Here is a 15,793-nt window from a genome sequence, read left to right on the forward strand (position 1 = left end):
TGCTACACTCAGCATCCCTATTGGGTGTCAGGCCTGCCCCGCTCTCCAGGACTAAACACACTGGGTTCCCAGCAGGTGCATCTGGCTCAAGGATACATCAAAGGAGATCGGGTCAAGGGCACCAGGTGCATCAGTCTCTAGAAGAGCAGAGCAGGAGGAGGGGATGGCCTTCAGTATGTAGTGAGCACTCCGCTGCAGACAGCAGTATCTGCCATCCCTCCTCTCTGTCTCTCAGTTCCTTCTTCCCTCCACCTCAGGCTGTAACTCATATGCAGTCACAGGAGGCCCAGGGCCAACTCCTACCCCTCCAAAGCATCCTGCCTTTACATCCTCCCCATCTTGCTGCACCAAGGGTGGGTCTCTGGCAGATTGCATCTTGGCACAAAGAGGCCCCAGCTCTCCATCACAGCCCTAGCTTGCTCCCTCTCTCTGCTTTCTTCTCCCCAGACCCCATGGGTGGGCTGGACACTGCTGCTCTCCCCTTCCCTGCCTGATGCAAGGATATGTCTGCTCCTCCCTTCATTGACCTGCAAGTGCCTAGGAGATGATTAGTGAGACATTGGACCACAGCCAGTCACAGACACCTTTTAGAGCTGGATGCACTGACATGGTAGAGGGCCCAGGGAAGAGATGGCTTCTGTGGTGGGGAGGCTTCTCTGGTGTCCAGGCTGGCCCCTCTTTCCCACACCTGTCACAGAGGAATGATGATCCCTGCCCTGTCTGCTTTACAGGACCATGGGGCAAAGGAGATAGTGGATAAGAAAGTCCTTCAAGTGGACAGCACTAGCACTGTGCCAGTATTTTTATTTTTCTTAGAATTATTACAACCTATATACAGCCTCTTTTAAAAAATGTTATAAAAAATATTTAGTGTAAAGGAAGTCTGAAGTCATTCAGACTCAAGTTTGTTGCCCCAGAGCTAAACGTTATTCATTTTCTGTTTCCCCCCAGAAATTGCCTATGCACCATGCAAATATATCTGTGTGTTTGTATTCCTGATGGCATACTCTACTCCAGTGTTGCCGAGCCGAAACATAATAAAAACCACAGATGCAATTTTGAATTTTCTAATAGACATGAGTAAAAAGTAAAAAAGGAGATGAAAATAATTTAATAACATATTTTATTTAACCCAACATAGCCCCCAGCCATCATTTCATTGTGTAATAAATATACAAACTATTAATGAGATATTTACATTCTTTATTTCATACTAAGTCTTGCCAATTTAGTGATTATAATGTTGCAAAACCTCCTGGAAAACCCTGGATATAGAATGTTAGAGGAAAAGTGGGACACAGATGTAAATGGGGGTTGTGAACATAACCACTGCCAACCTAATCTTCATGCCGAGGGCCAGGCTGAGACCAGCACGTGGGGAAAGCATGCAGAGGTTTGCTGGGGGGCTGGGCTTCTCCGTTTCCTTGATGTTGCTATAAGGTGGGTCTATCATTAAAAACAGTTTTCCATTTTTACCTATTTTGAAATATTATTACATGAGTAGTACATACACATCACAGAAAAAGTAATAGAGCAAATTGAAGAAAATAAAAGCCACACAGAGACTCAACTATCACATTCAGTCACCATTGAGATCTGGGAACTATATAATATTAAGATTTTTAAATCGTCAGGGAAATCATGTCAAGACCATGGTGAGGTATCACTTCACACCTGTTGGAATGGATAGTACCTAAAAGATAAGAAATAACAAGTGTTGGCGAGGATGTGGAAAGAAAGGAACTCTCGTGCACTATTGGTAGGAATGGAAGTTGGTGCAGCCACTGTGGAAAACAGTATGAAGTTCTTCAAAAAAGTAAAAATAGAACTACATATGATCTAGCAACTCCATTTCTGGGTATTTATCTGAAGAAAACAAAAACAGTATTTAGAAAAGATATTTGCACCCACGTTTATTGCAACATTATTTTCAATATTCAAGATATAGAAACAACCTAAGTGTCCTTTGATGGATGAACGGACAAAGAAGACGTATCTCACACACACACACACACACACACACACACACACACATACACATAAACACACACACACACACACACACACACACACACACACACACTGGTATACTATTCAGCCAGAAAAATGAGTGCAATCTTGCCATTTGCAGTAACACGGTTGGAACTTGAAGGCATTATGCTTAGTGAAGTCAGAGAAAGATAAATGCGGTATGATCTCACTTATATGTGGAATCTGAAACAAAACAAAACAAAAACCCAAGCTATAGATACAAAGAACAGATTTGAGGTTTTCAGAGGTGGGGACAGGGGGTGGGTGTGGGTGAAGGGAATCAAAAGGTACAAGCTTCCAGTTATAAAATAAATGTCACGGGGAGGTACTCTACAGCATGATGACTATAGTTAACAGCACCATATTGCATATTTGATAGTCGCTAAGAGTAGATCTTAAAAGTTCTAATCACAAGAAAAAAACGTGTAACTATGTGAGGTGATGGATGTTAACTAGACTCCTGTGGTGACCATTTTTCAACATGCACAAATATGGGATCATTATGTTGCACACCTGAAACTAATGGAGTGTTATATGTCAGTTATATCTCAGTTTAAAATGTATTTTATTTTACTTTATTTTTGTATACTTTAAGAGAGAAAGCGCACACACGCACACAAACGGGAGGAGCAGAGGGAGGGAAAGAATCTTGAACAGGCTCCACGTTCAGTGCAGAGCCTGACATAGGGCTCGATCCCAGAACCGTGGGATCATGACCTGAGCCAAACTCAAGAGTCGGACTCTCAACCAACTGAGCCACCCAGGTGCCCAAAACGTATTTTAAAAATATTTTTAAGGCTAGTGAGAACTGTCCCACGAGCCGCGGTCAATACAAGGAAGCTGAGCTGGCTTCTATCTCCCTCTGCAGGCTTTTCTGTTGGCATCTGTTGAGCCCTAAGGACATAAGGAGCTGTGGTTGTGAGCATCACTGATTCCCCACTTTTTCTCTAGAAAGCACATGAAGAGGCTGTGGGCAGGAAATAAACACTTTCTCCCTTTGAAGTTCCATCATCCTTCCTCGTCGAAGAGTGTGGTAAGTCTATAGAGGCCTGTCTCTGCTCTGAGACTAAGTGGCCAAGTCCTGCTCTCCTGCCTCTTAGGCAGCGGCAGCATCCGGGGGGAGGGACAGCCCTGCACTGGGCATCCAGAGTCCTCAATTCTAGTATACTCTGCTGCTGGGTGACCCAGGATAGTCACTATCCCCATCTGGCCCTTGGTTTCTTCATCTGTAAAACAATGACAGTCATGGCATCTGCCCTGGTATGTTGGTGGGTGAACCTCAAATGAGGCAGAGATTCTGGACCCGTATATTGGAGGTAATCAGTGTTTTCACCCCTATGAGACCCCTTTTCCTTTTTAAATCTCAGGTGGCCATTGCAAGGTACTCTGGCTGGCAAATAGCCTATATTCTGTGGGGTAAGTGTCATCATGTGACCCATTCCCTGGGCACCTATGGGGTCCTGGCTGTGAGGAGAGAGAAGAGAGGTGAGGAAGAAGGAGGTGGGCGGTAGGTATGGGTAAAGGGAATCACCCACCTTCCTTCAGGAAGGAGGGAGAATCCCACACTCACAGAGCTATCATTACTACCTGCCCGAAGCCCATGGGGCAGAAATGATAAAGGTGGTGGTGACTTAGAGGAGCAAGTGACTCTCCCAGGCAGGACACAAATGCTTTCTAGTGGAGTTGACATTTGAACTGCAGGGTGAGCCGCAGGTGAGCGGGAGGAAAAGGGAGGTCGTGCCAGGCAACAGAAGCTGCATAAGCAAAAATGCCAGGACCTTTGGTGGGAGGAAGATAGAGGGGCTCTGCAGGAAGTCATGACTGGGTCGCGAAGGGCCTTGAGTGACCGTGGGTTCCCTTGGTCCACAGGCTACCTCATCATCCACGTGGTACAGAGCCTGTGTGGCCTGATGATCATGTACAGCCTGGTGTTGCCTGTCGTCCACAACCAGGGCCTGGAGATGCTCCAAGGACTGGGCATCGGGACGTAAGTGCAGGGTGGGCTCTCTCTGTCATTGCCCAGGGCCTAGGCACTGGTGTAGCCTCGAAGCTGCTGTTGGGCTCTCACCCATTACTGGACCGACACTCTCAGCTCAGACCCAAGGATGGGCCACAATAGCAACTCATCACAATGGGAGCCTTACAGTTCATAAGACATTTCCATTCTCACTGTTCAGTGGGGTGCTCACAGTTGTGTCTGGAGGGGACACACACATATCCATTGTATAGCTGGGAAGGTTAAAGTTCAGGGAGGTGACAAGGGAGTTCGGACACTATAGAGGGAATCTGAGTTCAGGTTTGAGATCAGCTGTGTGACCTTGGGTAAATTACTTCTCTGAGCCTCAGTTTATCCCATATGGAAGATAAGAGTGAAGGCTGACGTAACTGATAATTCACTGTGCATCTTTTCTCTTAAGAACCCTTTAAAGGCTGGGCCTCATATTAACACCCATTTGTCAGACAAGGAAACAGAGGCACAGAAGGCTAAGCGATTTGTCCAAGGAGGGGAAGAGGCAGGGTTGGGAGCTAGCGATCTGAAGCCGAGGCCCCATTTAACTGCCACCCACACTGCTGCTCAGGCGATGCAAACACAGGATATGGCACTCTCCGGGGACCTCCCTGCTCTGAGCTCCTTGGTTCCACACTCCCCCATAGCTATGTGGGAGGCTGGGCAGAGCCTGCCTGTCCACTTTCAGGACCTTCATGAGCGCTTTAAAAACTTCATGCTTTTCTTTGATTCCCATGCTGTTAAACACGCATCCCAGCTGCCACTCGTGGACAAAGGGATGTAGTTAAATCCTGGAGTTCTAGTATGGAGCCAAACGACCTGACTGTGTGACTTTGAGAAAGTCACCTCCCCTTTGTGAGCCTCCGTTTTCTCAACGGACAGCGGGTGTGCATCAAGCACAGAGCAGGTGCCGCAACAGTCTCGCCCTGTGTTTCAGCCTCACCATATCCATCGTCCTGGGTCTCATGAGCCTGCAGGTATGGATCGCCACCAGCTTCTTCCTGCAGCCAAAGATGAGCACGGCTGACAAGCAGAAGCCCTTGGCTCTCAACAACAGGTGAGGGCAAAGAAGGAAATGGGGCTTGGAGGCCTTGGCTTCAGCAGTCTCTCCTTCCTTCCTCTTCACCCATGGCAGGTTCCTGGGGGGACAGTGCCCTCTCTGAGAGGGTGAGGGGCCGTGGCTCAGGAGTGGGCTCTGGAACCAAACCGCCTGGGTCCAAATCCTGGCTCCACCCCTTATGAACTGTGTGACCTTATGTGACCTTACTGAATACCTACGAACCTCAGTTGCGTCATTTTACAAATAATTGCACACTCCTCACAGAGGTATTCTGAGAATGAGATGTGTTAAAATATGAACTTAGAACAACAGTACCTGGCCCATGGTGATCCTTTGGAACTCATTCATTTGAAGCCATTCACTTGGGGAGGAAACAACAGGGCCACTGGAGATAAAGAGATATTCCTACGTGACCTGCCTGCAGAAGCTCACGGTCCACAGGAGCCAGCAGACACAGTCACGTGGCCCCAGTACACTCCAGACGATGTGAAAGGCTCATAAAAGCAGCACAGGGAATGGAGAAAGAGAGATGGGGTGGTTCATTCAGCTGCAGGTGGGGAGTTTGAGCTGAGGTCAATAGGGTGGTGGGATTCTATGGGGAGAGCTGAGGAGAGGGCATGGCCAGCAGCCCTCACTGCACAGATGAAGGTAGGAAGCCATAAAAGGGCAAGATGTGCTGAGAGAACCATGAGAATCCAATATGGTGACCATGCAGTGGTCACCATAGGTGGTGAGGGGCAGAGAGGAGGCACAAAGTGATGATCCCGGAAAGGCCCTTCTCAGAGATGGCCCAGAAATCCAGCATGCAGAGTTGGGGCTTTATCCCATAGGCAACAGGAAACTGCATGGTCAAGTGGTCGCTTGAAAAGTTTCCTCTGGAGGACTTGTAACAGTTCCAGCTGGGGGCAGGTCACTGTTACAACAGACAGTGGGAAAGCCACAACCTCTGCTGTAACCACAAAGCCAGCTGTAGCCACATGAGATTCCTTCCCATACAGGAAACCTCAAAACCGAAGGATCCCATGAAACATCACAGTCTCCCCTTGTCCTGCACTGGGCTCAGCGCCTTCTATGTGGTGTCTGAGCCAGTCCCCACAGCAGTGCTGTGTGGTGGGGACAGTCAGCTCCCAGTTACAGCACAAGGTCACACGGCTGGGAGATGGGAGCAGCAGGATTTGATCACAGGCATGGGGCGCTGAACCAGCCTGCTAGCCACTTCCTCATGCTGAAACGGTGCTGCCTGTCTGCCTGCTTCCGTTTGCAGGAAAGCCTTCCACAACTTCAACTACTTTCTGTTCTTCTACAACGTGCTCCTGGGCCTGGGCGCCTGCCTCTCCAGGCTGCTCATCAGCTGCATCCTGGGCACGTGGCTGATTGCCCGCATCGACAGGACCATCATGCAGAATGGCTATGAGGGTGCAGACATGGGTAAGTGGCCGGTCCCTGAGGCCATGCATTGAGTCAGGTGGAGGGGACTATGTCTTGTACCTTTGTGGTGCCTGCAGGCTGGGTACCAGAGGCCTGGACTTCACACTCTTTGCCTCAGAGCTCAGCTTCTCATGGAGGCTATAAAGCTGAGTAGCAAAAAACATTCAGGGGGCTCCAGGGTGGCTCAGTCGGTTAAGCATCCAACTCTTGATTTCAGCTCAGGTCATGATCTCATGGTTCATAAGATTGAGCCTTGCATCGGGCTCCATGCTGACAGTGCGGGGCCTGCTTGGGATTCTCTACCCCTCTCCCTAGCTTCCTCTCTCTCTCTCTCTCTCTCTCTCTCTCTCAAAATAAATAAATAAACTTAAAAAAAAAAAAGAAAAAGAAAAACACATTCAGCCTAATGGTCAGAAGAGAATTCAGGCAAGTAAATTGCTGCATATTTGACAGACCTTCAAGATATCATGGAGAGCAGTAAGAAGTACTAGAAATTCCATCTGAACAGTCAGAATGTAAATATGAATGCACAGCTCTGAAAATTTTGAGAAAGAACACCTCTCGGAATGACTGGTGTGTCATTAGTTGGAAACCTAACTTAGTTAAGAAAACGGTCTGTTCAGTTGAAATAGTCTAAAATCAAGCCATTTCTATAGAGCGAAAGTAGCTTTTGTCTTATTTCTGACCTGTGTCCAGTCATTCACTCGTCCGTTCATTGTAGGACTGACAGCCTCTCCGTATCAGCCACAGCTCTCCTTCTGCTTTGAGCTTCACATTCTCCATAACATGGTTGGATTAGAATGCTATCTTAAGAACCCTTCCTGCTCTTCTGACCTAGTTTTCTAGGTTCTCAGTGAGAACATGGGCACCATATAGGAACAAAGTGGCATTGCAGCCACATCATCAAGAGCACAAGCTCGGGCATCCTGGGACACAGGGCATACTGCATGGCCTGACTTGCCTTCTGGGTTTCAGGGTTCAGCGCCTGGATTGGCATGCTCTATGTGGATCATTATCATACCAACCCTGTGCTCGTCAGCTTTTGTAACATCCTGATCACAGGGCACAGGGAGCGGAGGCTGCAGCAGGCCATCAAATACTGGTGCCTAAATCAGTCAGCAGGTAAGGCTCTGTCTGAACCCATGCTGGGGTTGGACAATAGGGAACGAGTACCGTAAGGCTTCTCTGGGGTCCCTGAGATGTTCCAGCTTCCCCTTTCCCTGCCCCCCTTCCTCCATACTCCCTGCCCTGGGAGACCTTTGACCTGAGAGAACAGGAGGCTTAGTCTTCAGCCAGCCTGGCCATGGGACCCCTGAGGTCTGGTGTCCTTGTCCTTCTAAGTGGGCTCCTCCCTTGTTCCCAGAAATGAGCTCTAGTTCCACTGTCTGAGTTCACTATTCCATTTGTTTGAGACCCCGCCCATATCCCAGGGTTCAGAACAGATGCTCTCCAAGACGGGGCTCAGTTTTGCTTACCACAAGTGCTTCTGGCCCCCAACACCTGCCTCCTCAAGGCTCTATAACCGTCTACTCCACCCCTCCACCCCTACTACTCTGCTCTACCTTCTGCTGGGAAGCCCACCAATTAGTCATGTTTTGTGGGCACCAGTCTGGATTAAGTTCATCACTGTTCCCAACTATATCCAGCTATATCCAATGGATATCTGGCTCTGGGACAAACTCATGTCCCTTCTGCCACCCTCATGTCCCCAGGGGTCCTGGTCCAGCTCCTTCTCCCACACCTCACACCTACCAGTCAGCTTCTCCAATAGCCTCTGAGAAGGACAGAGACAAGCCCTGTCCTCCAGGTCTGTCTGCTCTGATTCTCTCCCAGGTCCCCGAGTCTCAGCCAGGTCCAGGACGCGGTGGCTTCTGCTGCAGACCCTGGTCAACAATCCCAAACTAGTCATGCTCAGAAAATCAAGACCAGGTCATAGCTCCAGGGAGTTTACCCAGATTCTTTTGATGGGTTCAGAGAGCTGACAGTGACCTCCGACCTTGCTGTAAGGCCATTCCAGGATGACTGCTCCAGAGAGGACCCGGGCTACCCAGCCGCTGTCCCCTGCATTGTGACAGGATGCACAGTCACTGTCCACTGCATACAGCACCAGACACTCGTGGATGGCACCTGGGCTGAACCATGAAGTCTCAGCCCCAATAATTCACTCCCCTGGTAAAAAGCTCAAGAACTAAAGAGAATTTCTGTTGAACAATCTTTTCTCAATGATTTCCACTATAGATGGTTAGGAGGCAGCCTTGGGGAGTTCCATATGGACAAACAGTTTGACCACAGGGCAGAACTTTGTGTCAATGAAGAATGTGGTAAAATGGCTATCTATACCAGGAGAGTTTAACTATTGGACACAGTTGTTCTCTGGGAGACAATGTGGCCTTAATCCAATAGGATCCTCATTGCTCCCCCACTTTCCAGGCCTCCTGGTGGTGGGAGAGACCCCAGCCTCTAATCTGGTAGTGTGAGCAGGCACACATTGGGCTCTTCCTGCCATGGCCACTGGGATGAGGAACAGATCAGAACTGACCTGGGTCTTGGGCACAAAGAAGATATGCACATCTGACGAGGAGGGGATCCCCCAGGAAAGCTGCCTATCTGCGGAGGCAGAGATGGGGGTGTGCAGGCATTCTCCTTGGAGGACAACAGAGCAAAGGAGTGGGAGCAGGAGAGCCCCAGGCATGTTGGAGGAGGGGAGGCCTCTGGTGTTTGCAGTGCAGGGAATCAGGGGTGGGTTAGACCACCTAGGGAGGCTCAGACACCAGGCTGGGAGGCCTGGACATTTCTCTGTGTGCAGAGGGCCCAGTCCTTACCCTGAGTCTTCATACCCTCGTGTAAGGTCTCTGATGGTTCAGGGCTTGTACAAAGTGACCAAAGTCATGCAGCTTGTGCAAGTGCCAGGAGGACATACCAACAGGGTGAGGGAAGTCCCCCATCTACCTCATGAGTCCCAGAGCCATTGAAGTTCAGTAATCACATTAAGCATCTACTGTAAAGCTAGTCCTGTTGCTAGACGTGTCTGCCAGACTCATCTCTTTTAATTTAACCTTTGCCACTAGACTTTGTCACTCTGCTTTCAGAAACAGAGAAAACTGACTGGAGTGTCGGGATCCCCACATGTCCACTTCCAGCTGTGTAACACCAGCTAAACTCCTTTGCCTTTCTGTGCTGCTTTTTCCTTACGAATAAAAAGGGCAATACCTGGGCACCTGGGTGGGTCAGTTGGTTGTGCGTCCAACCTGAGCGTCGGCTCAGGTCATGGTCCCAGGGTCGTGGGATGGAGCCCTGCGTCAGACTCTGCACTGAGCATGGAGCCTGCCTGGGATTCTCTCTCCCTCTCCCTTTGCCCCCCTCCCCTGCTTGCTCTCTCTCTCTCAAAAACAAAACAAAACAAAACAAAACAAAACAAAACAAAAAAAACAACCAATACCTGCAACACCCAAAATTATTTTGAGGATAAAATGAGTTAATACATGCAAACACTCCTAAGTTAGTGCCTGATACATCCTAAACTGAATAAATATCAGTTATTGTCATTTTCATTGTTTCACTTCGTGATGATGTGATTAATGTCTGTTCACCTCACTATGCTCTCAGCTGCATGAAGAAAGGAGCCTGTGATGGTCTCCCCTGAGGTAGTTGCCTTGCAAATTAGTGCTGATTTTCCCCAGGATCTACACTCATCGGCCCTGTTTGCTTCTAGACCTACTAGTAGACTTGGCCTCAGAAGGCATCTTGGCTAGCAAGGGAGAGTGTGGGGATCGTCCCGTGGCCACATATATGGACCCTACGCCTGGAAAGTCAGAAATCATCCATGAACCATCAGGTCCCCACCAGGGAGGAGTGGCCACAATGTACCTGACAGGCTGGGGCCTCTAGGGAATGTATGTCTTTAAAAGAATTGTATAAAGAGGTACAGGAACGCTGGAAATCCTACTTTATAGGTAGCATAAATGTTGATGGAATGAGGCCCAGCTGTGGCCTTGAAAGGTGCCTCACAAATCTTGCCCCTGGACACGAAGCAAGCAGGAAGAGTGTGGAGGTCACGGACAAGGATCCCAGGAGGATTCTCATGTAGGTAAAGAGGAAACACAGAGCCCCTAGAGGGAGACGGAGGATGGAAAGTCCTGGGACCTCATCCACTGGCAAATTCTCTTTCTCTGGTCTTGTCCTTTCCACACACGTTTGATTTCTTTACATTATTCCTCTACATAGTACTGATGTACTAATTCCAGAGACAGAACTAGAAAACGACAGTTCCTAATATGTGGCCAAAAGAAACGTCAACAGGAAAAGCAGAGAATGTTTCCTCTTCCTTCAAAGCTGTAGGAAGGCAGCCACTGTCCTGGGGCAGAAAGGGGCCTGGTAAGTGTTATTTCTAGACACCCAGCTTCCGTGGTTGTTGCTAATGCCTATGGAGGTACCTTCAACCGCTGGACTCCCAAGAGTTCTGAGGGGCTGTCTCTGCTCCTGGCCCAGGTTAGGGATACTGAAATGACATGTCCTCTGCAGAAGTGGGATTTGGGGCCTCCTTCAGTAGTGAGGGAAGGGGCCTAGCCCATCTCCCTTCTCCTGCATACAATAAGCTGGTGACCCTGCAGGATTTCTTAGTTCATGGAGGAATGTGAAAGTCAGTATCTCATTTATATTAGCATGGGAAGTGAAAGACCCAAACCTTAATTCTCAGGCTGTAAAAAAAAGAGGATTTTAAGATAATATTCAAATCCAGCATTTACTGTTTGCTACAAATAGATACACCCCTCCATAACAGGGAAATAGGCCTTGGGGAAGAACAAAGAGGGAGATGAAGCAGGGTCACCTCTTCTTATTCTGGTCCTCCGGGGAGCCCCAGAAAGGGCTCACAATGTTCTGCACCTCAGATGGGATAGCTGACCTAATGCACTCCGAGGGTCCCAGGTGTTGAGGAAGAGGTCTCACTTGAGCTGGCCTCTGGGGTGTGATCTGCTGCTGGTACTGGGCTCTGTTGGGGGCTTGGTGGCTGACTGGAAGAGAGGGATGTCCCCCATGGTCATGGCCCACCCTCCCCACCCTGCCCTCACTGCACTGTGCTCTGGGCACTGCGCAAAATGCTTAGTCAACAGTACCCTATTTGTCCCTGCCACGCGAGTGATCAATCAGCATCACCCATCTCACAGATGAGGAAACTAAGTCTCGGAAACCTAAGGTGAATTGTCCCAGGCACAGGGCTGGTCAATAGTGGAGCTGGAATTTCACTCCCCAAGACCACGCTTAGTCTGAAGTTTGACCTTAAGCCCCCAGGATTAAGTTACTGCCAAGCCTGGGTGCTCACTCATCCTTGAGCATATTGATGACCAGTTCTTTTTGGCCTTGAATTTTCTGCTGGCCAAATAGGACAGGAGCTCCCCCAGCAGGACAAGTTGTAGCTACAGGACAGGCTCACCCGTGAGCCTACCAGGAGCCACGGTCAGATGTCCCTTCCAGTGCCCACCCGGCAGGTGTAGTCCAGGCGCCCCATTAGTCCCCAGGCAACAGGGCCTGTGGTCAGCAAGGGAGTCACGGCCAAAGGCTCTCTGGAGCCAGCCACAAGAGAGAGACCAGGGAGAGTCTGTACCGGCTCTTGCTCACTCCTGCCTGGTCTCACCTCAAACTGCCCCTCAGGCTCAAGGCTGTAATGATTTGCAGCCACAGGGAGCAGCTGCATTACTTTGCATTCCTGGGGCCAGAGGGAAGGACAGATGCAGACAGGACCAGGGCAGGGCGGTGCTTCCTGGACAATGTGTGGTCGAGGAGAGAGGCAGGAGGCTGGTTCCCGGGTCTTTGTACACAGGGAAACCCTCCAATTCCATCCAGGTCCTATCTATTCTCTGAGATGGGCATAAGTAGCCCCTCCTCACAAAGTTGGACTTACCCCACTCACCAATTTAATGGGTCTCCCACTGGTCTGTTATCAAACTCTCCCTCCTGCGGGGGGAGGAGCTCTGATGCCCCTCCCTCCCCCCTTCCCACAGCTGCTCACCTCATTGTTTTTATGGAAGTTGATCAGATTCCTCTGAGAGGCAGACAGCCAGGAGCCATCAGAAAGAGCCCTCAATGGGATAAGCACTGGGCATTGTATGGAAACCAATTTGACAATAAATTTAATTTAAATTTAATTTAAAAAATAAACAAAATAATAAATAATAAAGAAAAATAAATATAAATAATAAATAAAATAAATATAAATATAAATAAAAAATAAATTTAATTTAAAAAAGGGGGGCCCTCAAGCCCACAACTAGCCTCCCTTCCCCGCCCCATCTCACGCTGCACTACCGCCGAGGTCCTCCAGAGGGCAGGGCATGCACAGAAAACAGGCGTGGGACCTAGGCCAGGCTCTGGGCTGGGAGAAAGGGGCGCAAGAGAGCTGAAGCTCAGGGACCCTCTAGCCCAACCAACCCACTCTGACGACAGACAGGCAGACTAAGGCCTCAGGCAGGAAGTGACTTGGAGCAACCCTACATCTCCCTCCCCTCTGTGGGCACCTCGTGAAGGAGAGGTCCCACTCCCACGAAACCTCCCTCAGCTTTGCAGTGGGGAAGCTCTGCTGCTCCTCCAGCCTGGGTGACCGGGACAGGCAACTTCTTCGGCCTGGTCATCCCTAAGAGCAGCAGGATGCTCCAGTGCCAGAGAGGTTTGCCAGGCGCTGTGACCTCTGGACTCAGCAGGGGGCTCTCTCCCCCAACACCCACCCACGCCCCACCCCCACCCGGATCCTGGCCTCCTGGCCATGCTGCCCCGCCCCAGGTTCTCTCACCTCCAGACAATCCTGCATCGCAGTGTCCAGCATTCCCAGGTCAGCGAGAAACGTGCCAAGGAAGGGGAACACGCCCTGTGCCATCAGGGTGGGAGTGGGGATGAGCACTGGCTCTCAGGGTCCCCTGGAACCCTACTCTGAAAACTCCTCACCTTCAAGCTTCCACCCCAGGGTTCCTCAGTTCTCCTCCCCCCGCCCTCCAAGAACACCAGACTCCTACTAATCACTTCTCAGGGCCTGCTTTTCGCAATCACAGGGTGTGTGGTCCTGGGTCCTGGTCACTTCTAATGGGGGATTTTTGGCACTGACCACAGGAGGCAAAGCTGGAGGGGGAAGGCCCCTCCTCTGGGTGTGGAGAGCTCTGTTTGGGAGGGAAGAGCCTCCTCTCCTCTGACCTTAGAGCCCCTTCTCCACAGGCATACTTGCCATCTGCTGCTGTCTCTTCTTGACTCTCTGGGGGATCATCTCCAGGGTGGCAAACTTGGAGATGCCTCCTGCCAGGGTCAAGGACAAGGTCAGTGAGGCCATTGTCTCCTCACCCCATTTCTTCCAAGATCCCCTAACCTCACACCCTGGACAACTGACCTAAGTCAATGGCTACCAGTGCTACTCTGTCCTCTAGTGTGTTCTGATTGTAGAACAATCCTAGCTCCAGTACTCGCCCGATACGTGGCCTTGGGCCTGTGGCCTGGCCTCCCTGAGTCTGTTTCCTCATCTGAAGAATGCGAGAACTCCACCTACCTCACAGGGTCTCCAGAGGACTCAATATCATGTTACTATCATCATTATTATTCTCCTCTCACACCTCCAACACATTCCTTTCCTCCCTTCAACCTTATCACCACCCTCTGAGGCCTGCACCACGGGATCATCACCCTCCATTTTCCAGATGAGGAGACAGAGGCCCGAAGAGGGGCAGTGATTTTCTCAGAGGCCTACAGAGAGGCAGCTCCCATTTCCAGCCAGAGGTCCTGCCCTAGAGCTGCCTTTACCCCAACCCAGCCCCACTGCTGACCAAGTCCTGTCCTCTGGGCTCTCAATGTGTGTCCAGGCCCCCAGCCCAGCCAAGCCATGGATGAAGAAGGACAGGGGTCTTGGGGACTTGGCTGAGTAGCCCCTGCCTGCTCCAGCCCACTGGAGTCTCTACCACCCAGGCTGGGCCCAAGGCCAGGCCAAAGGCTTCACCTCCCCCAAGTTACCCCTCAGGACATTCCTCTCCACAGCAGTGTTCTTCATCCACTCAGAAGGGGACTGCTGAGGTACCATCTCTGACTGACAGAGTAGGGAGCAATCGGGGCACGGGGTGGTAACACCTTGTTTCCTCTTTTTGAAGCTTCTGACTTCCATTCAGGAAGGATCCTCTAAGAATCCATTAGTTCCCCCAAACTCTTATAAGGTATCTGGGACATATGTCACGGCCAACTCGACACCCAGAGGAGTCTCCTGACTGTGACTGATTAGCACTGATGCCTGAGGGGCAAAGTAGGAAGTCACAGAAGGCACACATATCTGTCCCTGGCCCAGCCGTTTGCACCCAAGGCTAGGCGTCTATTTGTCCACCTGGCCCATGGGATTCCCCTGCAGCACCCACCCTGGTGCAGGCAGGGTGCCCTCCTCTTGGAGATGGAGTGAGTACTGGAGGAGCAGCAGGGCCCTGGCTTCCTGAGGACAGGCCGGGCTTATTTAGGGAAGAAAGAAACCCCCACTGATCCCCAACAGCCTGGAGGAAGCCAAGTGCCAGCAGGATGGACCCCATGGAAGCCAGACACCTGCTAATTCTGCCAGCTCAGCACCCCCTCGTGGAACAGCCCAGCTGCCACCACTGTATCCTATGACCAGGGCCGTCTGCCCTACAAAGTGTTCCTCACCTGCTCATGGACCAAACAGATCCTTCTTTCTGTTAATGTAAACAAGACTGGAATTTTTCAAAGATTTTAAGTGAGAAATAAAACCACACCCTGTCCGGTAGCCCTCCCCCCACTCACCCCTTCCTTCTTTCCAGACTTCCAGCCTCCACTCTACCTTGATAAGTAGCCTCCCTGCTCAATGAGTTGTCTTGCTACAAAGTTTTTGAAATTTTCAGGAGCTCTTCCTGAGGGGAGGAGAAGGAAAAGAAGGAAGGAAAATTTGAGGGATTGATGGGAAGGGTGTGAGCATAAATACTTTTTATTTGAGAACCCAGAAGATCAAAACTGTCTGCATGAGCATTTCCACTGGGCTCCTCTGAGCTCAAAGGGCTCCATGGGCCTGGGGAGGGGAGCCTTCATGGTGGTCACCTGGGGTCTCCATTCTCAGTTCTTCTAAGCAGCATTATTTTGACCAGTTTGGGTTCCAACTGGACATACAATTTGTTGCTACAAAGTAAGCACTCAAAAATCTCCAATTTGGCTCAACCCAATCTCTGACATTGAAGAGACCCAAAGCAGAACTGGTGGCCTAAGTTCTAGGGAGGCTTAGAGGCCCCACCCCCAGCTCAATCCCT

At 50.2% G+C, this 15,793-nt stretch overlaps 1 protein-coding gene across 2 annotated transcripts in view; it reads left to right on the forward strand.

Annotated features, from left to right (window-relative positions):
* The window catches only part of LOC122474504 (stimulated by retinoic acid gene 6 protein-like), a 56,448-nt gene extending 46,707 nt beyond the window's left edge, over positions 1 to 9,741 (forward strand). For both annotated transcript variants that reach the window (XM_043565398.1, XM_043565399.1), the window contains exons 12-18: positions 2,983 to 3,064; positions 3,399 to 3,447; positions 3,901 to 4,018; positions 4,977 to 5,096; positions 6,364 to 6,527; positions 7,503 to 7,649; positions 8,361 to 9,741. In XM_043565398.1, coding sequence (XP_043421333.1) covers positions 2,983 to 3,064; positions 3,399 to 3,447; positions 3,901 to 4,018; positions 4,977 to 5,096; positions 6,364 to 6,527; positions 7,503 to 7,649; positions 8,361 to 8,509 — 829 coding nt within the window. In that variant the 3' untranslated portion in view covers positions 8,510 to 9,741. The remainder of the gene's footprint in view (positions 1 to 2,982; positions 3,065 to 3,398; positions 3,448 to 3,900; positions 4,019 to 4,976; positions 5,097 to 6,363; positions 6,528 to 7,502; positions 7,650 to 8,360) is intronic.
* The last annotated feature ends 6,052 nt before the right edge of the window (positions 9,742 to 15,793 follow it).

This window comes from Prionailurus bengalensis, chromosome D4 (assembly GCF_016509475.1).
Source record: "Prionailurus bengalensis isolate Pbe53 chromosome D4, Fcat_Pben_1.1_paternal_pri, whole genome shotgun sequence".
NCBI lineage: Eukaryota > Metazoa > Chordata > Mammalia > Carnivora > Felidae > Prionailurus > Prionailurus bengalensis.